Source organism: Heterodontus francisci, unplaced genomic scaffold (assembly GCF_036365525.1).
Source record: "Heterodontus francisci isolate sHetFra1 unplaced genomic scaffold, sHetFra1.hap1 HAP1_SCAFFOLD_996, whole genome shotgun sequence".
Lineage (NCBI taxonomy): Eukaryota > Metazoa > Chordata > Chondrichthyes > Heterodontiformes > Heterodontidae > Heterodontus > Heterodontus francisci.
In genome coordinates this window covers 31,578-54,629 of record NW_027141573.1, presented here as the reverse complement: position 1 = coordinate 54,629, position 23,052 = coordinate 31,578, and the positions used below count along the sequence as shown (strand labels likewise).

At 50.4% G+C, this 23,052-nt stretch overlaps 1 protein-coding gene across 1 annotated transcript; it reads left to right on the top strand.

Moving 5' to 3' along the window:
* The first annotated feature begins 2,573 nt into the window (after positions 1–2,573).
* Positions 2,574–22,224, top strand: LOC137364040 (galanin peptides-like). The gene is made up of 5 exons (XM_068027504.1): positions 2,574–2,654; positions 4,938–4,992; positions 14,871–14,969; positions 15,647–15,721; positions 22,163–22,224. Exons 1-5 carry the CDS (start codon positions 2,574–2,576, stop codon positions 22,222–22,224), a joined length of 372 nt encoding a protein of 123 aa, XP_067883605.1.
* Positions 22,225–23,052: the final 828 nt, after the last annotated feature.

Below are 23,052 nucleotides of genomic sequence, written 5' to 3'. Positions count from 1 at the left end.
CCTGGGCTTCATTCTAGACTGTTTTTGAAACAATTGTTTAACAAATCCCATCTCTTGTGTAATTATTTTAAACTTCAGAAACGAAACTTCAAGTTTTTTCTTCGTCTGGCTAAAGGTAAAATGCTTTTATATATTTATGAGTATTTATGTGAGAAAAGACTAATTGTATTTATTGGAACCAGACTAGCGTCAAGGCAGATATTGGGTTGGATTTTATGAGCTCACGGCCGATCTTGAGCTCCAAAAATGGTGGCCCACCCGCAAGAGCTGCGCACTAAAGAGCGCGGCGGCTCGTTTAAATAGCCGGGACAGGCCGACCCCCCAATCACGTGGAGTGGGTGGGCTGTCTGTCCCTGGCAATGGCATCAGCTGCCTGTGCACAGGTACTGATGCCATTTTTAAAGGGCACAAAGTTTAAAGTACAACCCTTCCCACCATCCCCTACACCCATGACATTTATTTTGACCCCAACCCCCCACCTGCACTGATAAACTTACCTCCTCCCCCCTCCCTACCAGTGTCGTGCCTCGTTTCCCCGGATGGGCATCTGAAGGCACGGGACTGCCGGCTGCCAGACCGACGATCGCGGCGGGCCCTCAAGATCGCAGGGGAGTACATGTAAATGTATTCATTTAATTAATTTGCAAATGGTAATTGTGGTCCCGTCACCAAGTGGCGGGGGGTAGGCAGGCGCCACGGAGCCTCGTCGCCGCCGGCCGGATTGGGCCGGGTCCTGCCGCGTCGAAGACTGTTGCGGACCTCATCCGGAGCCATTTTCAGGCTCCTCCCATCACGGATCTCATCATCGAGGGCTGCTTAAAATTCAGCCCATTGTGTGTATCTGAGCCCAGGCTGACAACACAAGATTGTTAGTAACAGGTTCCATGCAAGTAGCACAAAGTAGAGCCAGCCACAACCTTGTCTGGGGCAGGAGTGCAGTTTGACTGAAGAACTGGAAAATCAGCTGATTTTATTGGCTTGTGAATTGCTGCTTTTCTTGGGCACTGTTAAACATTGGGATGTCTTGGTTAAAAGTGGAGAGTTAAAAGATTTGCCAGTGATCTGTAGACTCTGCACATCACACTGATAGTTGGAATTTAAAAGGGCTTTGGTGGCCAGTTACAAGTTAATATCCAGTATTTCCCCTTGAAGTCTGGATAATGATGGACAGGAGTTCAACCAGTGGCAGGGAATTTCCTCACTCCCGCTCTGCTACCATAATCTTGAGTCAATCACTTTCCACAGCCCTCCCTCCACCAACCAGGAGCAGCAGTGATAAAACTGATGGTTCACAAGCTCACTCTCACTGTACCCCCTCACCGTAACCCCTATTCACTGTATCCCCCCATTCACCATACACCTCCCTCATCATGTCTGCCTCACCCTAACCGCCCCCATTCATCGTATTTCCCCCTCACTGTAATCCCCCTCCAACCATAATACCCCCCACTCACCATATACTCCCTCACCGTACTTCCCCCCCCCTCATCATACACTTCCTCACTGTAACTCCCCATTCACCGTACTCCCCCCTGACCATAGTCCCCTCACCGTAACCCCCCCACTCACCATACACTCCCTCACCATACTCCCTCCTCACCGTACCCCACTCACTGTACTCCCCCTGACCGTACCCCTTCACTGTACCGCCTCCAATTAATGTACCCCCTTCACTGTACTCCCCCTGACCATACCCCCAAACTATATCTCCCCTACTCACCGTATCCCCCACTCACCAAACACTCCTTCACCGTACTCCTCTCACTGTATCCACTGTACCCTTCTTCGCTGTACTCTTCCACTTTACCCCCATCACTGTACCACCCTCATTGTAGCTCCCTCACCCTACTATCCCTCATTGTACTCTCACCTCACGGTATCCTCCCTCACCATATCCCCCCTCACCAAACCCCGCCCCTCACTGTACCCCTGCTCACCATACCACCCATCACCCTACTCCCTTACCATACTCCCGCCTCACCGTAACACCTTCACCGAACACCCCCTCACTGTACCCTCCTCACCGGATGCCCTCACTGTCCACCCCTCACATATCCTCCTCACTATACCACCCTCACCGCACTCCCTCCTCACTGTACCACCCTCACTGTATCTCCCTCACCATACCGCCCTCTCTGTATTTCCCCTCACCTTACCCCCCTTTCTGTATTACCCCTCACCGTTAGCTGGTGAACTTGCCAATGCTGTGGGGAGCCTATCCCTGCATTATAAGCTTTAAAGCAAAACCAGTAACTGATTTAAATTAGAAATTGAAGTTCTGATGGTAAAAATGCTTTAAAATGTTTTTCTTTGATTAACAACAATTGTAAATGAAACTGATACAATTTGGTGATAATTCCGGCAAAGGAAGTAGAAACTCTGGCCAATGGGACCGAGTCAGTGACACAGGAAGGGGCTATGGACAATCACTCTGTGAGAGGTCATCTCACATTCACCGTATGATCCAACACAATTCGAGGTCTGAACCAACCCTGATGCAAAGCTCAGATGACGATGAAGCTCCTCTCATTTTAACACAGACGTAAATGTAATATTTTTTCTTTTCTCTCTAGATGTATAAAGGCAGGACCTTGATCTGTATGTCTTTGATCCTCTGTGGCTTAGTGACCGAATGTTTTGGATTAGTTATTATGGTAATTATATTTATTCTTCAATGGAGTATTGATGGGGCTGAATTTGAGTCAGTGTTGAGGTGGGAGCAAGGCTTTCTGTAGGAGCAGCAGATCAGTTTGTGACTGATGTTCCTCTGCCTCTGCTTAATGTCACTTAAAACAAAACAGCTGAAAGGAGTGGATGAGAATGTTTGAAAATGGGAATATTTTCTTGCTTCTCCGTCAGTGACATATTAATGGTATCAGGTCACTGATTTTCCCAATTACTCTGATAGGCCATCTAAAACTCTCCCTTTCTTGTTGTACCAATGGAATATTCTGGCCTTGATATTAAATCTGCACCTTCCCTGCCTCCCCATAAATATTGGGTTCTCAATCTTTAGAGCATGACTAGAAATTCATTGTGGTCCCAGACTATCTCCATTGCTAGCAGAGACACTTAGTTGGGTTAGTTGAGTTTTTAATCATGTGGGATCCTCACTGTTGGAGTAAAGATCTTTACTTACTCACTCGTGGCAAAACCTGATGTGTAACGTGTCCACTGTTTGGAGGTGGGCCTTATTGTAGAGGTGGTCTGTCTGTGGGAAGAGGCTACTGTCGAAGGGGTCTCTCTGTAATAGTTCTCCATTGCAGAATTGATCTCTCTTTAAAGCTGGGCTCTATAGAGTTGATCTCTTTCTCTGAGGCTGGGCTCTGCAGAGTTGATCTCTCTCTGGAGCTGGGCTCTGTAGAGTTGATCTCTCTCTGGAGTTGGGCTCCATAGAGTTGATCTCTCTCTGGAGTTGGGCTCTGTAGAGTTGATCTCTCTCTGGAGTTGGGCTCTGTAGAGTTGATCTCTCTCTAGAGTTGGGCTCCATAGAGTTGATCTCTCTCTGGAGTTGGGCTCTGTAGAGTTGATCTCTTTCTATGAGGCTGGGCTCTGCAGAGTTGATCTCTCTCTGGGGTTGGGCTCTGTAGAGTTGATCTCTCTCTGGAGTTGGGCTCTGTAGAGTTGATCTCTCTCTAGAGTTGGGCTCCATAGAGTTGATCTCTCTCTGGAGTTGGGCTCTGTAGAGTTGATCTCTCTCTCTAGAGTTGGGCTGTATAGGTTGATCTCTCTCTGGAGTTGGGCTCAGCAGAGTTGATCTGTCTCTGGAGTTGGGCTCTGTAGAGTTGATCTCTCTCTAGAGTTGGGCTCCATAGAGTTGATCTCTGGAGTTGGACTCTGCAGAGTTGATCTTTCTCTGGGGTTGGGCTCTGCAGAGTTGATCTCTCTCTGGAGTTGGGCTCTGTAGAGTTGATCTCTCTCTGGAGTTGGGCTCTGTAGAGTTGATCTCTCTCTAGAGTTGGGCTCTATAGATTAATCTGTCTCTGGAGTTGGGCTCAGCAGAGTTGATCTGTCTCTGGAGTTGGGCTCTGCAGAGTTGATCTCTCTCTGGAGTAGGGCTCTGTAGAGTTGATCTCTCTCTGGAGCTGGGCTCTGCAGAGTTGATCTCTCTCTGGAGTAGGGCTCTGCAGAGTTGATCTCTCTCTGGAGTTGGGCTCTGCAGAGTTGATCTGTCTCTGGAGTAGGACTCTGCAGAGTTGATCTCTCTCTGGAGTTGGGCTCTGTAGAGTTGTTCTGTCTCTGGAGTTGGGCTCTGTAGAGTTGATCTCTCTCTGGAGTTGAGTTCTGCAGAGTTGATCTCTCTCTGGAGTTGGGTTCTGCAGAGTTGATCTCTCTCTGGAGTTGGGTTCTGCAGAGTTGATCTCTTTCTGGAGTTGAGCTCTGTAGGGTTGATCTGTCTCTGGAGTTGGGTTCTGCAGAGTTGATCTCTTTCTGGAGTTGGGTTCTGCAGAGTTGATCTCTTTCTGGAGTTGAGCTCTGTAGAGTTGATCTCTCTCTGGAGTTGGGTTCTGCAGAGTTGATCTCTTTCTGGAGTGGAGCTATGTAGAGTTGATCTCTCTCTGGAGTTGGACTCTGTAGAGTTGAACTGTCTCTGGAGTAGGGCTCTGCAGAGTTGATCTCTCTCTGGAGTTGGGCTCTGTAGAGTTGATCTCTCTCTGGAGTTGGGTTCTGCAGAGTTGATCTGTCTCTGGAGTTGGGCTTTGTAGAGTTGATCTCTCTCTGGAGTTGGACTCTGTAGAGTTGAACTGTAATGGTGGTAAGGGGTTTCTCTGGAGAGTGGGTTTCCTGTCAGGTTGGTCTCTCTAGAGGGGCGTGGTCTCAATTGTGTTGGTGCAACTGAATGGAAACAGTAAATTGGTGGAAAAAAACAGAAAATTATGTCTGCCTTAGGAAAAAGAAAAGAACAGTAAAGTTAACCTGTAAAACCTGTTTTTCAGCCTAAAGACAAGAGAGGTTGGACATTGAACAGTGCTGGATACCTGTTGGGCCCACGTGAGTAATACTGTCACTGCCTCAGACCCCAGTCTGAATCATCCTGAAGCATTGCATGGGTGCTATAGGAAACAGTATAATCCAGTGCTCTATAATGTACATCCTTATAGCTAAAAGAAAAAAAAAGAGAATACTTATACTTATATCGCACCTTACAGTGTCTTCATAACAGTCAGTGAATTATTTTGAAGTATTGTAAGGTGGGAAAATATAGCAGATCCACAAAGTCATGTCTGGATAATCTGCTAATTGAGGTTAGGACACCAGGACAATTTCTCCCCTTTAAATAGTGCAATACAGAGAGAGTCTTAGGTTATCACTGAAGACAGTCCCTCCAACAGTGCAGCACCTTTTCAGCATGACACTGAAATGTCAGCCTAGTTTATGTGCTCAAGTCCTGAAGTGATGCCTGAGCACAGTATGTTGTGGCTCATAGCCGACAATGCTATCTCAGAGCCAAGCTAACACTACTGCAAAGCACAAAATGCTGGAGGTGCTGGAAATCTGAAGTAAAACAGAAAATGCTGGAAAGACTCAGCAGGTCAGGCAGCATCTGTGGGGAGAGAAATAGAGTCAAAGTTTCAGGTCGATGACTCCAAGATCCTGTCATTGTATGTTTGAATGTGTAGGAAGGTTGTAGTTTGCTCTGTATGAATTAACAGAATCACAGGATTGTTACAGCACAGAAGGAGGCCATTCAGTCCATCATGTCTGGACTGGCTGTTCGAAAGAGCAATTTACCTACCATCACTCTCCCGCCTTCTCCCCGTAGCCCTGCACATTCTTCCTTTTCAGATAACAATCCAATTCCCTCTTGAATGTCTCGATTGAACCTGCGTCCACCGCACTGTCTGGCAGTGCATTCCAGAGCCGAACCACCCGCTGCAGGAAAAAGGTTTTCCTCATGTCGGCATTGCTTCTTTTGCCAATTGCCTTAAATCTGTGCCCTCTCATTGTTGATTCTTTCACAATTGGGAACAGCTTTTTCCTATCTATTCTGTCTGGTACCCTCATGATTTTGAATACCTCTATCAAATCACCTCTCAACTTTCTCTTCTCTAAGGAAAACAGACCCAACTTCTCCAATCTATCCATGTAACTGAAGTTCCTCATCCCTGAAACCATTCTCGTGGATCTTTTCTGCACTCTCTCTAATGCCTTCACATCTTTCCTAAAGTGTGGCGCCCAGAACTAGATACAATGCTCCAGTTGAGACCGAACCAGTGTTTATACAAGTTTAATATAATTTCCTTGCTCTTGTACTCTATACCCCTATTAATAAAGCCCAGGATACTGTATGCTTTATTAACCGCACTGTCAACCTGTCCTGCCACCTTCAATGACTTATGCACATATACACCCAGGTCCCTCTGCTTCTGCACTCCCTTTATTTTACATTGTCTTCCTACCAAAATGAATCACTTCACATTTCTCTACATTGAACTTCATTTGCCACTTGCCCGCCCATTCCACGAACTTGTCTATGTCCTTTTGAAGTTCTACACCATCCTCCTCACAGTTCACAATGCTTCCAAGTTTCGTATTATTTGCAAACTTTGAAATTGTGCCCTGTACACCAAGTTCCAGGTCATTAATATATATCAGGAAAAGCAAGGGTCCCAACACTGATCCCTGGGGAACTCCACTACAAACCTTCCTCCAGTCTGAGAAACATCCATTAACCAGTACTCCTTGTTTCCTGTCACTCAACCAATTTTGTATCCATGTTGCTACCGTCCCTTTTATTTCATGAGTTATAAGTTTGCTCAGAAGTCTGTTGTGCAGCACTTTATCAAACGCCTTTTGAAAATCCATGTACACCACATCAACAGCATTGCCCTCATCAATCCTCTCCGTTACTTCCTCAAAAAACTCCAGCAAGATAGTTAAACATCATTTGCCCTTGAAAAATACATGCTGGCTTTCTTTAATTAATCTGCATTTTCCCAAGTGACTATTAATTTTGTCCTGAATTATCGTTTCTAGAAGCTTCCTACCACCGAGGTTAAACTGACTGGCCTGCAGTTGCTGGGCTTATCCTTGCACCCTTTTTTTTTGAACAAGGGTGTAACATTTGCAATTCTCCAGTCCTCTGGCACCATCTCCAAATCTAAGGTAAACTGGAAAATATGGCCAGTGCCTCCGCAATTTCCATTCTCATTTCCCTCAGTTTCCTGGATGCATCACATCCGGTCCTGGTGCCTTATCAACTTGGAGTATAGACAGCCTATCTATCTCCTCCTAATCAGTTTTAAACCCTTCAAGTGTCTGAATTACTTCCTCTTTCACCATGACCTGTGCAGCAGCATCTTCCGCAAAAAGAAGAGAAAAACGCCCAGTTTTTTTTCAGTGACTGCTGCAAAGTATTCATTTAATACCTCAGCTATGCCTCCTGCCTTCATGTGCAAATCCCCTTTTTGGTCCCTAATCAGCCCCACTCCTCCTTTTACCATCCTTTTACTATTTATATTCCTATAGAAGACTTTTGGATTCCTTTTTATTGTAGCTGCCAGTCTCTTTTCATGCTCTCTCTTTACTTCTCTTATTTGCTTCTCATATTTGCTTTTTCACTTCCCCGCTGAACCTTCTATATTCAGTCTGGTTCTTGGTTGCAATTTCCACCCGGCATCTGTCATAAGCACACTTTTTCTTCATCTTAATCTCCATCTCTTTTGCCATCTGGAGGCTCTGGATTTGTTTGCCCTACCTTTACCCTTTGTAGGAATATACCTTGACTGTGCCCGAACTATCTCTTCTTTAAAGGCAGCCCATTGTCCAGTTTTGTCTGTCACATACCTAAACCGTTAACTCTGTTTCTCTCTCCACAGATGCTGCCCGACCTGCTGAATATTTTCAGCACTTTCTGTTTTTATTTCAGATTTCCAGCATCCGCAGTATTTTGCTTTTATTTGATTCCAATTTATCTGGCTGAGATCCATTCTCACCCCATTGAAGTTGGCTTTCCCCCCAGTTAATAATTCTTACTCTGGATTCTTCCTTGTCCTTTTCCATTGGCAATCTAAACCTTATGATACTATGATCACTGTCCCCTAAATGCTCTCCTACTGACACTTGATCCACTTGGTCCACCTCATTCCCAAGAACCAGGTCCAGCAGTGCCTCCTTTCGCATCAGACTGGAAACATACTGCTGTAGAAAATTCTCCTGAATACACTTTAGGAACTTGTGCCCCTTTCTGCCCTTTGCACTATTACTTTCCCAGTCTATATTCAGATAATTAAAGTCCCCCATTATAACTATAATTCTTGCACCTCGCTGTAATTTCCTTGCAAATTTGTTCCTCTACATCTTTGCCCTAGTTGGTGGTCTATAGACTACACCGAGCAATGTAACTGCACCTTTCTTGTTCCTCAGCTCTAGTCAAATAGATTCTACCCTTGACCCTTCTGGGACATCCTTTCCCTCCAGCACTGCAATGCTCTCCTTAATCAATACCAATATTCCTTCCCCTTTCCTTCCTTTCCTATCTTTCCTGAGCACCTTACATCTAGGAATATTTAGTACCCAGTCCTTCTCTTCTTTCAGCCAGGTCTCCATTATTGCCACAACATTAATTTCCACGTGGCTATCTGCGCCTGCAGCTCACCAACCTTGTTTACCACACTCCGAGCAATCACATACATGCACAGTAACCCTAATTTAGACTTTATTACTTCCCCTCTTACGCTGACCCCACCTAATACTTTACTGTTTCCTACTCTTGCACAATCTGTCTCTCCCAATTCTCTGTGCACCTTGGTGTTCCTCTCTTGTATTATCTCCTAGTTCCCACACCCCTGACACGTTTGTTTAAAACCTCCCCAACAGCACTAGCAAATTGGCCCGCAAGGAAATTTGCCCCAGTTCTGTTCAGGTGCAACCTGTCCGGCCTGTACAGATCCCATCTCCTTCAGAACTAGTCACAGTGTCCCAGGAATTTAAAGCCCTCCCTCCTGCACCATCTTTCCAGCCATGCATGCATCTCCTCTATCCTCCTATTTCTATACTCATTTGCATGTGGTACTGGGAATAATCCAGAGATTATTTCTTTTGAGGTCCTGCTTGCTAATTTCTTCCCTAGCTCCCTAAATTCTGACTGCAAGACCACATCCCTCTTTCTACCTATGTCGTTGGTACCAATGTGGACCACGACTGCTGGCTGTTCACCCTCCCCCCTCAGGATGCTCTGCAGCCGCTCAGTGACATCCTGCACCCTGGCACCAGGGAGACAACACACCATCCTGGATTCACATCTGCGGCTGCAGAAAAGTCTGTCTGTTCCCTTGACTATTGAATCACCTATCACTATAGCTCTTCCAGTCTTCCCTGTATCTCCCTGTGTAGCTGAGTCAGCTGTGGTCAGAGGGTTTGGTTAGAGTTGTTTGTTCAGATTTTATTTTTAATTTATTTTCCTGGATTTGAAGGTTTTAAGATATGTTTGGAATATCTCATTTTGATTTGAGACAGATTTTGTCCTGTCCCATTTACAAGAAGCATAGACGCAGAAAACAGTAAAGTTCATCGCTGCCTTCTTTCCAAACAATAAGAGGATACATGAATGAATGAGCAGCTTAGGTGTTTCTGGACTCCAGCATACTACGTTATTGGAACTATAGTGTAAATTCACACAGTTTTGCTGTTTCCCTTTTTATAGATTCATATTCTCACAGTGATCGTCTACAGATGATGAAGCAAACTGCAATTTCTGACAACCAATTCCATAGGATTAGAAAAGAATTAAACTTTGTATTAACTGTTCCTAAAATATAACAGCCTCGATTTTAACTTCCCAGCCTTAAGGAATTTGGCCACTGGGAGGAGGAGCAGTTAAAATGAAGGCGGGGGCAGTCCCATGATTTGATCAACCGCAGCTTTAAATCGCAGGACACAAGAAAGCCGTTTAAAATCAGCGAGATCCCTTTAAATATGCAGATCAGGGGAGCAGGGACGGCCAAAACTGCCAAGGTGGAAACACCCGCTCCCTCACTCACCCTCACCCTCACTCACCCTCTCTCTCACTCACCCTCTCTCTCACTCACCCTCACCCTCACTCACCCTCACCCTCACTCACCCTCTCGCTCACTCACCCTCTCCCTCACTCACCCTCTCTCTCACTCACCCTCACCCTCACTCACCCTCACCCTCACTCACCCTCTCGCTCACTCACCCTCTCCCTCACTCACCCTCACCCTCACTCACGCTCACTCACCCTCTCCCTCACTCACCCTCACCCTCACTCACCCTCTCGCTCACTCACCCTCTCCCTCACTCACCCTCTCGCTCACTCACCCTCTCCCTCACTCACCCTCACCCTCACTCACCCTCTCGCTCACTCACCCTCTCCCTCACTCACCCTCTCTCTCACTCACCCTCACCCTCACTCACCCTCACCCTCACTCACCCTCTCGCTCACTCACCCTCTCCCTCACACCCTCTCTCTCACTCACCCTCACTCACCCTCACCCTCACTCACCCTCACTCACCCTCTCGCTCACTCACCCTCTCCCTCACTCACCCTCTCTCTCACTCACCCTCTCGCTCACTCACCCTCTCCCTCACTCACCCTCACCCTCACTCACCCTCTCGTTCACTCACCCTCTCCCTCACTCACCCTCTCCCTCACTCACCCTCTCGTTCACTCACCCTCTCCCTCACCCACCCTCTCTCTCACTCCCTCTCTCACTCACCCTCTCCCTCACTCACCCTCACCCTCACTCACCCTCACCCTCACTCACCCTCTCCCCCACTCACCCTCTCGTTCACTCACCCTCTCGTTCACTCACCCTCTCCTTCACTCACCCTCTCGCTCACTCACCCTCTCCCTCACTCACCCTCTCGTTCACTCACCCTCTCCCTCACTCACCCTCTCCCTCACTCACCCTCTCGTTCACTCACCCTCTCCCTCACTCACCCTCTCCCTCACACCCTCTCGTTCACTCACCCTCTCCCTCACTCACCCTCTCCCTCACTCACCCTCTCGCTCACTCATCCTCTCCCTCACTCACCCTCTCGTTCACTCACCCTCTTCCTCACTCACCGTCTCCCTCACTCACCCTCTTCCTCACTCACCCTCTCCTTCACTCACCCTCTCCCTCACTCACCCTCTCGCTCACTCACCCTCTCCCTCACTCACTCATCCTCTCCCTCACTCACTCATCCTCTCCCTCACTCACTCACCCTTTCCCTCATTCACTCACCCTCTCCCTCACTCATCCTCACCCTCTCCTTCACTCACGCTCAACCTCTCCTCACCACTCCCTCACTCACCCTCTCCCGCACTCACTCACCCTCTCCCTCTCTCACCCTCTCCCTCACTCACCTCCCTTACTCTCTCACCCTCTCCCTCATTAACTCACCCTCTCCCTCACCCACCCCCTCACTCACTCACCCTCTCCCTCACTCACTCAACTGCTCCCTCACTTGTCCTCTCCCTCACATGCACAACCTCTCCTCACTTTCTCCGTCCCTCACCCTCTCCTTCATGGACTCATGTCCCTCACACCCTAAACCTCTTCTGACCTGTCCCTCACACTCCCTCCCTCACTCACTCACCCACTCCCTCACTCACCCTCAACCTGTCTCTCACTCACCCCCTCCCTCAGTCACCCTCTCCCGCACTCACTCAACTGCTCCCTCATGTCCTCTCCCTCACGTCCTCTCCCTCACTCACCCTCAACCTCCCCTCAACCTCTACCTCCCTCACTCACCTCCTTTACTCACCCTCACTCACACTCAACCTTTCCACATTCCAGACCTTATCTAACCTCTAACTCACACACACTCATCACTCACACGCCCTCTCCTCACTCACCATCACTCCCCCACAACCTCTGCTCACCCTCAAACCCCCTCACTCACCATATCACTCACTCACTCCTCACCCGCTGTCTATCTCACCCTCCCTCACCCTTTATCTCAATCATGCTCTCCTTGCTCACCCTCTTCCTCACTTACCTTCTTCCTCTCACCCCAACCTAATCCTTCCTCATCCTTTCCCTCATTCACCCTCTGCCTCACATGCCCTCGTCCCCATTCTCTCTCACTCTCTCCTCACCCTTTCCCTCTCTTTCTCCATCACACACTGATCACTTCCCCATTGGCATGTTCCCTCTCCCTTACTCACCCTCTCCTCACTCAACCCCACCTGCACTTACCCTCTCCTGTGGGTCTGATTCTGCTGGGCAGGGGCGGGTCTGATTCTGCTGGGAAGGGGCGGGGCTGATTCTGCTGGGAAGGGTCAGGGCTGACAGTTCTGGGAAGGGTCGGGGCTGACTGTGCTGGGAAGGGTCGGGGCTGACTGTGCTGGGAAGGGTCGGGGCTGACTGTGCTGGGAAGGGTCAGGGCTGACTGTGCTGGGAAGGGTCAGGGCTGACTGTGCTGGGAAGGATCAGGGCTGACTGTGCTGGGAAGGGCAGGGCTGATTGTGCTGGGAAGGGTCAGGGCTGTGTGCTGGGAAGGGCCGGGGCTGACTGTGCTGGGATGGGTCGGGGCTGACAGTGCTGGGAAAGGTCAGGGCTGACTGTGCTGGGAAGGGAAGGGCTGACTGTGCTGGGAAGGGTCGGGGCTGACTGTGCTGGGAAGGGTCCGGGCTGACTGTGCTGGGAAGGGTCCGGGCTGACTGTGCTGGGAAGGGTCAGGGCTGACTGTGCTGGGAAGGGTCGGGGCTGACTGTGCTGGGAAGGGTCGGGGCTGACTGTACTGGGAAGGGTTGGGGCTGACTGTGCTGGGAAGGGCAGGGCTGACTGTGCTGGGAAGGGTCAGGGCTGACTGTGCTGGGAAGGGCAGGGCTGACTGTGCTGGGAAGGGTCGGGGCTGACTGTGCTGGGAAGGGTCAGGGCTGACTGTGCTGGGAAGGGCGCATTGACTGTGCTGGGAAGTGAAGGGGCTGACTGTGCTGGGAAGGGTCAGTACTGAATGTGCTGGGAAGGGTCGGGGCTGGCTGTGCTGGGAAGGGTCAGTGCTGAATGTGCTGGGAAGGGTCGGGGCTGGCTGTGCTGGGAAGGGCAGGGCTGACTGTGCTGGGAAGGGTCGGGGCTGACTGTGCTGGGAAGGGTCAGGGCTGACTGTGCTGGGAAGGGTCAGGGCTGACTGTGCTGGGAAGGGTCGGGGCTGACTGTGCTGTCAAGGGTCGGGGCTGACTGTGCTGGGAAGGGCAGGGCTGACTGTGCTGGGAAGGGTCGGGGCTGACTGTGCTGGGAAGGGCAGGGCTGACTGTGCTGGGAAGGGTCGGGGCTGACTGTGCTGGGAAGGGTTGGGGCTGACTGTGCTGGGAAGGGTTGGGGCTGACTGTGCTGGGAAGGGCAGGGCTGACTGTGCTGGGAAGGGTCGGGGCTGACTGTGCTGGGAAGGGAAGGGCTGACTGTGCTGGGAAGGGTCAGGGCTGACTGTGCTGGGAAGGGCAGGGCTGACTGTGCTGGGAAGGGCGCACTTGACTGTGCTGGGAAGTGAAGGGGCTGACTATGCTGGGAAGGGCAGGGCTGACTGTGCTGGGAAGGGCAGGGCTGACTGTGCTGGGATGGGCAGGGCTGATTGTGCTGGGAAGGGTCGGGGCTGACTGTGCTGGGAAGGTTCGGGGCTGACTGTGCTGGGAAGGGCAGGACTGACTGCTGGGAAGGGTCAGGGCTGACTGTGCTGGGATGGGCAGGGCTGATTGTGCTGGGAAGGGTCAGGGCTGACTGTGCTGGGAAGGGTCGGGGCTGACTGTGCTGGGAAGGGTCAGGGCTGACTGTGCTGGGAAGGGTCAGGGCTGACTGTGCTGGGAAGGGCGCAGTTGACTCTGCTGGGAAGTGGAGGGGATGACTGTGCTGGGAACGGTGGGTCTGGCTGTGCTGGGAAGGGTCAGGGCTGACTGTGCTGGGAAGGGTTGGGGCTGACTGTGCTGGGAAGGGTGGGTCTGGCTGTGCTGTGAAGGGTCAGGGCTGACTGTGCTGGGAAGGGCAGGGCTGACTGTGCTGGGAAGGGTCGGGGCTGACTGTGCTGGGAAGGGTGGGTCTGGCTGTGCTGGGAAGGGCAGGGCTGACTGTGCTGGGAAGGGCGCAATTGACTGTGCTGGGAAGTGGAGGGGCTGAATGTGCTGGGAAGGGTCAGGGCTGACTGTGCTGGGAAAGGTCGGGGGCTGACTGTGCTGGGAAGGGTGGGTCTGGCTGTGCTGGGAAGGGTCAGGGCTGACTGTGCTGGGAATGGCAGGGCTGACTGTGCTGGGAAGGGCACAGTTGACTGTGCTGGGAAGTGGTGGGGCTGACTGTGCTGGGAAGGGTCAGGGCTGACTGTGCTGGGAAGTGGAGGGGCTGACTGTGCTGGGAAAGGTCGGGGCTGACTGTGTTGGGAAGGGTGGGTCTGGCTGTGCTGGGGAGGGTCGGGGCTGACTGTGCTGGGAAGGGCGCAGTTGACTGTGCTGGGAAGTGGAGGGGCTGACTGTGCTGGGGAGGGGCGGGTCTGATTCTGGTGGGAAGGGGGGCTGACATGCTGGGGAGGGGCAGGGCTGGCTGTGCTGGGAGGGGAGGGGTTGACTGCTGGGAAGGGGAGTGGCTAGCTATGCTGGGAAGGGTGGGGCTAGGAGGGGAGGGGCTGTCTGTGCTGGGAAGGGGTGGAACTGAGATGCTGGGAAGGGGAGGGGCTGACCCTGCTGGGAAGGGGGGGGGCTGACCCTGCTGTGTCAGGTAGATGTCTTCTGGGAACATCAAGAAAAAATTACAAATTCTAGATAATTGAAATTAAAAAAGATATCTGGGTCCCATCAGCAACTGCAAAGTGAATTGACTGGTTAATATTGGGAGTATAGTGCTGCCATGAAATTATTGTATTTGATATATTAGGTGAGTGAAGCTGGTTATCTGTGTATTACTGAGTGATTGAGCTCTTCTATCCTTTCTTTTCAGATGCTGCGAATGGTCACAGGTCACTGACTGACAAGGGGGGGCTCGCTGGAAAGAGAGATACCTTCGATGACAATTATAAATCACTTTCAGCAAGTTTCAGTAAGAATGGTTCAATGATATTGTGACTGTGCTTTTGTATAAGTGTATGTGTAATCTTGGAACCTCATATCCACAGCCCCGAAACCCCAGAGTGGGAACCTAATTCTCCTTACAATAGGTAGGGACTGGAGTTTTTAGGGACTGAGGGACACCCCATATGTGCGTCTGAGGGACTGAAAGATTGAGGGAAATTCCTGTTGAGGCCCAGTCTGTCACATTAAACTTTAAATAACTCCAAAAACTTAAAAGATTAACACTTATTTTCAAAATGCTTTAAAAAGCTTGGGAACATTAAAATGACTTTAGTAAAGTGTTAAAACTTTTAAAAAACTAAATAAAGTAAAAAGAGGATCCAGGACTTCATTCATTAATGAATGAACATTTTGAGGTTCTGACAAAGCTGCTTTGAGTCATGATGTTGTTTAAGGTGTCAGTGCAAAGCTTGTATCTGAAGAGAAAGTTTCACATACACAGCCCTTGAAAGATAAAGGCTCTGAATAGCACTGAGCATTCATAGATAGTGTTGTGTTTTTTTCTCCTTGTGTTAGTGTTAGACTATGGTGCTGATTATGCAGAATTTTTGTGAGCTGCACTGTTAAAACTGCATTCTTGACTGACAAAAAGAAGTAAGGACTTGTAGTGTTGGAATGTCTGACATTATCTTCTCTTGTTTTAAGGTAATCCACTGAATTCACTTGATGAAAATGCCCTTCAGACACTGATAGAATTTCTGACCTACTTACGTCTGAGAGGTGGGTTCAAAAGAATTCCAAAAGCAGACACAGTTAAAGAGAGTGAACCGAAGCCCACTGGAGATTAAGCAGCACTTCAGCATCAAAGTTAAGATAGTTCAGGGGTGAAGACGTCTCCCAATATAATACTGGACAATTCAGACCAGGAGGTTTAGCTGGTTTCTGCCCGAGTAGCAGGACAAAGGCTTGAATTTGCTTCCATGCTCCTGGATTAGGCTGGGGAAATCAGCCAGGGATCCCACTGCTGAGCACTGGGCAATAACTATTTGTGTGAATATTGTGTGAGAACAGGATCAGAATAAACTGGCTTTCCTATTGAATCATATATTCTGTAGGGACTCCGGCCACAAGATTTACTGAGGCCTGATGGTTGGGAAACTGAGAAGTGCATTTCCCAGTCAGATTGACAGGCTGGTAGGAAAGGATGGCACCAATCTGCTGTGACTGGGGAGTGGAGAGGAGGAAGGGAGGAAGCAATTGTGCAAACCAGTTAGAGGTCGGGGTTGGGAAGATGGGAAAGGCCGGGGCTGCGGTTGTGGGGGGTTGGTAATGAGATAAGAAAGACTGGGAGGCCGGGGTGCAGAGGAGATTGTGGACTCAGGTTCAAGACATCGGGGGGTCTGCATAGTAAGTCAGGGCTTGGAAAATTCCAGGCTTGAGGGGATAGACTGGTTTGATGGGAAGAGTTTAATAGCTTTCATTGGGGGCAACTACGTGGACCAATGGATGGTCACTATGAGGGACGGATGGTCATTGCATGGAATCAATGGTCACTGTGTGGGATCAATGGTCACTGTGTGGGACGGATGGTCACTGTGTGGGATCAATGGTCACTGTGTGGGACGGATGGTCACTGTGTGGGATCAATGGTCACTGTGTGGGACGATGGTCACTGTGTGGGATCAATGGTCACTGTGTGGGACAGATGGTCACTGTGAGGGACGGATGGTCACTGTGTGGGACGGATGGTCACTGTGAGGGACGGATGGTCACTGTGTGGGACGGATGGTCACTGTGTGGGATCAATGGTCACTGTGTGGGACGATGGTCACTGTGTGGGATCAATGGTCACTGTGTGGGACAGATGGTCACTGTGAGGGACGGATGGTCACTGTGTGGGACGGATGGTCACTGTGAGGGACGGATGGTCACTGTGTGGGACGGATGGTCACTGTGAGGGACAGATGGTCACTGTGTGGGTCGAATGGTCACTGTGTGGGATCAATGGTCACTGTGACGGACGGATGGTCACTGTGAGGGACAGATGGTCACTGTGTGGGATGGATGGTCACTGTGAGGGACGGATGGTCACTGTGTGGGACGGATGGTCACTGTGAGGGACGGATGGTCACTGTGTGGGACGGATGGTCACTGTGAGGGACGGATGGTCACTGTGTGGGTCGAATGGTCACTGAGGGACGGATGGTCACTGTGTGGGACGGATGGTCAATGTGAGGGACGGATGGTCACTGTGAGGGACGGATGGTCACTGTGTGGGACGGATGGTCACTTTGTGGGACGGATGGTCAATGTGAGGGACGGATGGTCACTGTGTGGGACGGATGGTCACTTTGTGGGACGGATGGTCACTGTGAGGGACGGATGGTCGCTGTGTGGGATGGATGGTCACTGTGAGGGACGGATGGTCACTGTGTGGGACGGATGGTCACTTTGTGGGACGGATGGTCACTGTGAGGAAGGGATGGTCACTGTGTGGGACGGATGGTCACTGTGTGGGACGGATGGTCAATGTGAGGGACGGATGGTCACTGTGAGGGACGGATGGTCACTGTGTGGGACGGATGGTCACTTTGTGGGACGGATGGTCAATGTGAGGGACGGATGGTCACTGTGTGGGACGGATGGTCACTTTGTGGGACGGATGGTCACTGTGAGGGACGGATGGTCGCTGTGTGGGATGGATGGTCACTGTGAGGGACGGATGGTCACTGTGTGGGACGGATGGTCACTTTGTGGGACGGATGGTCACTGTGAGGGAGGGATGGTCACTGTGTGGGACGGATGGTCACTTTGTGGGACGGATGGTCACTGTGAGGAAGGGATGGTCACTGTGTGGGACGGATGGTCGCTGTGTGGGACGGATGGTCACTTTGTGGGACGGATGGTCGCTGTGTGGGATCAATGGTCACTTTGTGGGACGGATGGTCACTGTGAGGGAGGGATGGTCACTGTGAGGGAGGGATGGTCACTGTGTGGGACGGATGGTCGCTGTGTGCGATCAATGGTCACTTTGTGGGACGGATGGTCACTGTGTGGGATCAATGGTCGCTGTGTGGGACGGATGGTCACTTTGTGGGACGGATGGTCACTGTGTGGGATCAATGGTCGCTGTGTGGGATCAATGGTCACTTTGTGGGACGGATGGTCACTGTGTGGGATCAATGGTCGCTGTGTGGGATCAATGGTCACTGTGAGGGATCGATGGTCACTGTGTGGGACAGAGGGTCACTGTGTGGGACGGATGGTCACTGTGAGGGACGGATGGTCACTGTGTGGGATCAATGGTCACTTTGAGCGATCGATGGTCACAGTGTGGGACGGATGGTCACTGTGTGGGATCAATGGTCACTGTGTGGGACGGATGGTCACTGTGTGGGATCAATGGTCACTGTGTGGGACGGATGGTCACTGTGTGGGATCAATGGTCACTGTGTGGGACGGATGGTCACTGTGTGGGATCAATGGTCACTGTGAGGGATCAATGGTCACAGTGTGGGATCAATGGTCACTGTGAGGGGCGGATGGTCACTGTGAGGGATCGATGGTCACTGTGAGGGACGGATGGTCACTGTGTGGGATCAATGGTCACAGTGTGGGATCAATGGTCACTGTGAGGGACGGATGGTCACTGTGTGGGATCAATGGTCACTGTGAGGGATCAATGGTCACAGTGTGGGATCAATGGTCACTGTGAGGGGCGGATGGTCACTGTGAGGGATCGATGGTCACTGTGAGGGGCGGATGGTCACTGTGAGGGATGGATGGTCACTGTGTGGGACAGATGGTCACTGTGAGGGATGGATGGTCACTGTGTGGGACGATGGTCACTGTGTGGGATCAATGGTCACTGTGTGGGACAGATGGTCACTGTGAGGGATGGATGGTCACTGTGTGGGAAAGATGGTCACTGTGAGGGATCAATGGTCACTGTGTGGGACAGATGGTCACTGTGAGGGACGGATGGTCACTGTGTGGGATCAATGGTCACTGTGAGGGGCGGATGGTCACTGTGAGGGATCGATGGTCACTGTGAGGGACGGATGGTCACTGTGTGGAATCAATGGTCACTGTGAGGGACGGATGGTCAATGTGTTGGATCATTGGTCACTGTGAGGGACGGATGGTCACTGTGAGGGATGGATGGTCAATGTGTTGGATCATTGGTCCCTGTGTGGGATCGATGGTCACTATGTGGGATCAATGGTCACTGTGTGGGATCAATGGTCACTGTGAGGGACAGATGGTCACTGTGGGGGATCAATGGTCACTGTGAGGGACGGATGGTCACTGTGAGGGATGGATGGTCAATGTGTTGGATCATTGGTCCCTGTGTGGGATCGATGGTCACTATGTGGGATCAATGGTCACTGTGTGGGATCAATGGTCACTGTGAGGGACAGATGGTCACTGTGGGGGATCAATGGTCACTGTGGGGGATCAATGGTCACTGTGAGGGACAGATGGTCACTGTGGGGGATCAATGGTCACTGTGGGGGATCAATGGTCACTGTGAGGGACAGATGGTCACTGTGTGGGATCAATGGTCTCTGTGTGGGATCAATGGTCACTGTGAGGGACAGATGGTCACTGTGGGGGATCAATGGTCACTGTGGGGGATCAATGGTCACTGTGAGGGACAGATGGTCACTGTGGGGGATCAATGGTCACTGTGGGGGATCAATGGTCACTGTGAGGGACAGATGGTCACTGTGTGGGATCAATGGTCACTGTGTGGGATGAATGGTCACTGTGGGGGATCAATGGTCACTGTGGGGGATCAATGGTCACTGTGGGGGACGGATGGTCACTGTGTGGGATCAATGGTCACTGTGTGGGATGGATGGTTACTGTGTGGGATCAGTGGTCACTCTGTGGGACAGATGGTCACTGTGTGGGATCAATGGTCACTGTTTGGGATCAATGGTCACTACGTGGGACAGCTGGTCACTGTGTGGGATCAATGGTCACTGTTTGGGATCAATGGTCACTCTGTGGGACAGATGGTCACTGTGTGGGATCAATGGTTACTATGTGGGATCAATGGTCACTCTGTGGGACAGATGGTCACTGTGTGGGATCAATGGTCACTGTGTGGGATCAATGGTCACTATGTGGCATCAGTGGTCACTCTGTGGGACAGATGGTCACTGTGTGGGATCAATGGTCACTGTGTGGGATCAATGGTCACTATGTGGCATCAGTGGTCACTCTGTGGGACAGATGGTCACTGTGTGGGATCAATGGTCACTGTTTGGGATCAATGGTCACTCTGTGGGACAGATGGTCACTGTGTGGGATCAATGGTTACTATGTGGGATCAATGGTCACTCTGTGGGACAGATGGTCACTGTGTGGGATCAATGGTCACTGTGTGGGATCAATGGTCACTATGTGGCATCAGTGGTCACTCTGTGGGACAGATGGTCACTGTGTGGGATCAATGGTCACTGTGTGGGACTGATGGTCACTGTGTGGGATCAATGGTCACTCTGTGGGACAGATGGTCACTGTGTGGGATCAATGGTCACTGTGAGGGATCAATGGTCACTGTGAGGGACAGATGGTCACTGTGGGGGATCAATGGTCACTGTGGGGGACGGATGGTCACTGTGTGGGATCAATGGTCACTGTGTGGGATCAATGGTCACTGTGGGGGATCAATGGTCACTGTGAGGGACAGATGGTCACTGTGGGGGATCAATGGTCACTGTGGGGGACGGATGGTCACTGTGTGGGATCAATGGTCTCTGTGAGGGATGAATGGTCACTGTGGGGGATCAATGGTCACTGTGGGGGATCAATGGTCACTGTGAGGGACAGATGGTCACTGTGGGGGATCAATGGTCACTGTGGGGGACGAATGGTCACTGTGTGGGATCAATGGGCACTGTGTGGGACAGATGGTCACTGTGTGGGATGAATGGTCACTGTGTGGGATCAATGGTCTCTGTGAGGGATGGATGGTCACTGTGTGGGATGAATGGTCACTGTGGGGGATCAATGGTCACTGTGGGGGATCAATGGTCACTGTGAGGGACAGATGGTCACTGTGGGGGATCAATGGTCACTGTGGGGGATGGATGGTCACTGTGTGGGATCAATGGTCTCTGTGAGGGATGGATGGTCACTATGTGGGATGGATGGTCACTGTGTGGGATCAATGGTCACTGTGTGGGATGGATGGTTACTGTGTGGGATCAGTGGTCACTCTGTGGGACAGATGGTCACTGTGTGGGATCAATGGTCACTGTTTGGGATCAATGGTCACTATGTGGGACAGCTGGTCACTGTGTGGGATCAATGGTCACTGTTTGGGATCAATGGTCACTCTGTGGGACAGATGGTCACTGTGTGGGATCAAAGGTTACTATGTGGGATCAATGGTCACTCTGTGGGACAGATGGTCACTATGTGGCATCATTGGTCACTCTGTGGGACAGATGGTCACTGTGTGGGATCAATGGTCACTGTGTGGGACTGATGGTCACTGTGTGGGATCAATGGTCACTCTTTGGGACAGATGATCACTGTGTGGGATCAATGGTCACTGTGAGGGACAGATGGTCACTGTGTGGGATCAATGGTCACTGTGTGGGACAGATGGTCACTGTGTGGGATCAATGGTCACTGTGTGGGACAGATGGTCACTCTGTGGGACAGTTGGTCACTGTGTGGGATCAATGGTCACTATGTGGGACAGTTGGTCACTGTGTGGGATCAATGGTCACTATGTGGGATCAATGGTCACTCTGTGGGACAGATGGTCACTGTGTGGGATCAATGGTCACTGTGTGGGACAGATGGTCACTCTGTGGGACAGTTGGTCACTGTGTGGGATCAATGGTCACTATGTGGGACAGTTGGTCACTGTGTGGGACAGATGGTCACTGTGTGGGATCAATGGTCACTATGTGGGATCAATGGTCACTCTGTGGGACAGATGGTCACTGTGTGGGATCAATGGTCACTGTGTGGGATCAATGGTCACTATGTGGCATCAGTGGTCACTCTGTGGGACAGTTGGTCACTGTGTGGGATGCTGCTAAGGTTGAAAAGGTGTGAAAGTAGATACAGTAAATCAGGAAACAGTAGTTAGACAACTGAACCTGGAGGGCAACTGGCAGGAAATGGTTTCATTCTTCAATAAATTGCTTTCATGGACTGTTTAAACATTTTATTCCTTTTTCCCTATTTTGGCAGAATCTGGTTTACTGGATAACTCTGCTGTGCCGTTCTCAGCAGAGCAGGTACAACAAGCGTAAGCCTTGCGCCTTTGAGTCCTCGCATGTGAAGCTACAAATGTCCTTGTTTGGAGAAGATACAGGCCCCCCCCCCCATTGTGATTATTTGCACGGATTTCAAGGTTTGAGTTTTGTTGGAGAAATTTCCCTACAATAAAGTGATGCAAAGAAGTTGCTCCTTTCTGCAGTCTTTCTCTGTTTGCATGTTTCTAAGTATCTCGCTCAACCCAGTATTAAAACGATGCCTTTAATGTACAACCAAAATCTGAGATCAGCTCAGACAGAGAAGCAAAGGATCATTATTGCAGGGAAGGCCATTCGATCCATCTTAGTTTATGCACCAGCAAAGCTATAATGATCCCATTGCACAACCTAATTGGTTCTTAAATGAATCGAGGTTCACTCTTTCGGCAGGAGTCTGTTCCTTTATTGATAATTCTGGCATTTACAGGTGTCATCCTAGAAGTATCTTTTACAGCTTTGTTGCCTTATATTGCAATGCAATTTAGTTAAAGTAATTTTCTTTAATTGCCTTTTCTCCACCATCAACTATCACATAAACCTTGATAGGGGGCACAGTTTAAAAATTCGGGGTCCCCCACTGAAGACGGAGATGAGGAGAAATGTTTTTCTCTCAGACGGTTGCTCGTCTGTGGAACTCTCTTCCCCAGAAAGCAGTGGAGGCTGGGTCATCGAATATTTTTAAGGCTGAATTAGACAGATTTTTGATCGACAAGGGAGTCAAAGATTATCGAGGGAGAGAGGAAAGTAGAGTGGAGGCCACAATCAGATAGTCATGATCTTATCAAATAGCAGAGCAGGCTCGAATAGCCAAATGGCCTATTCCTA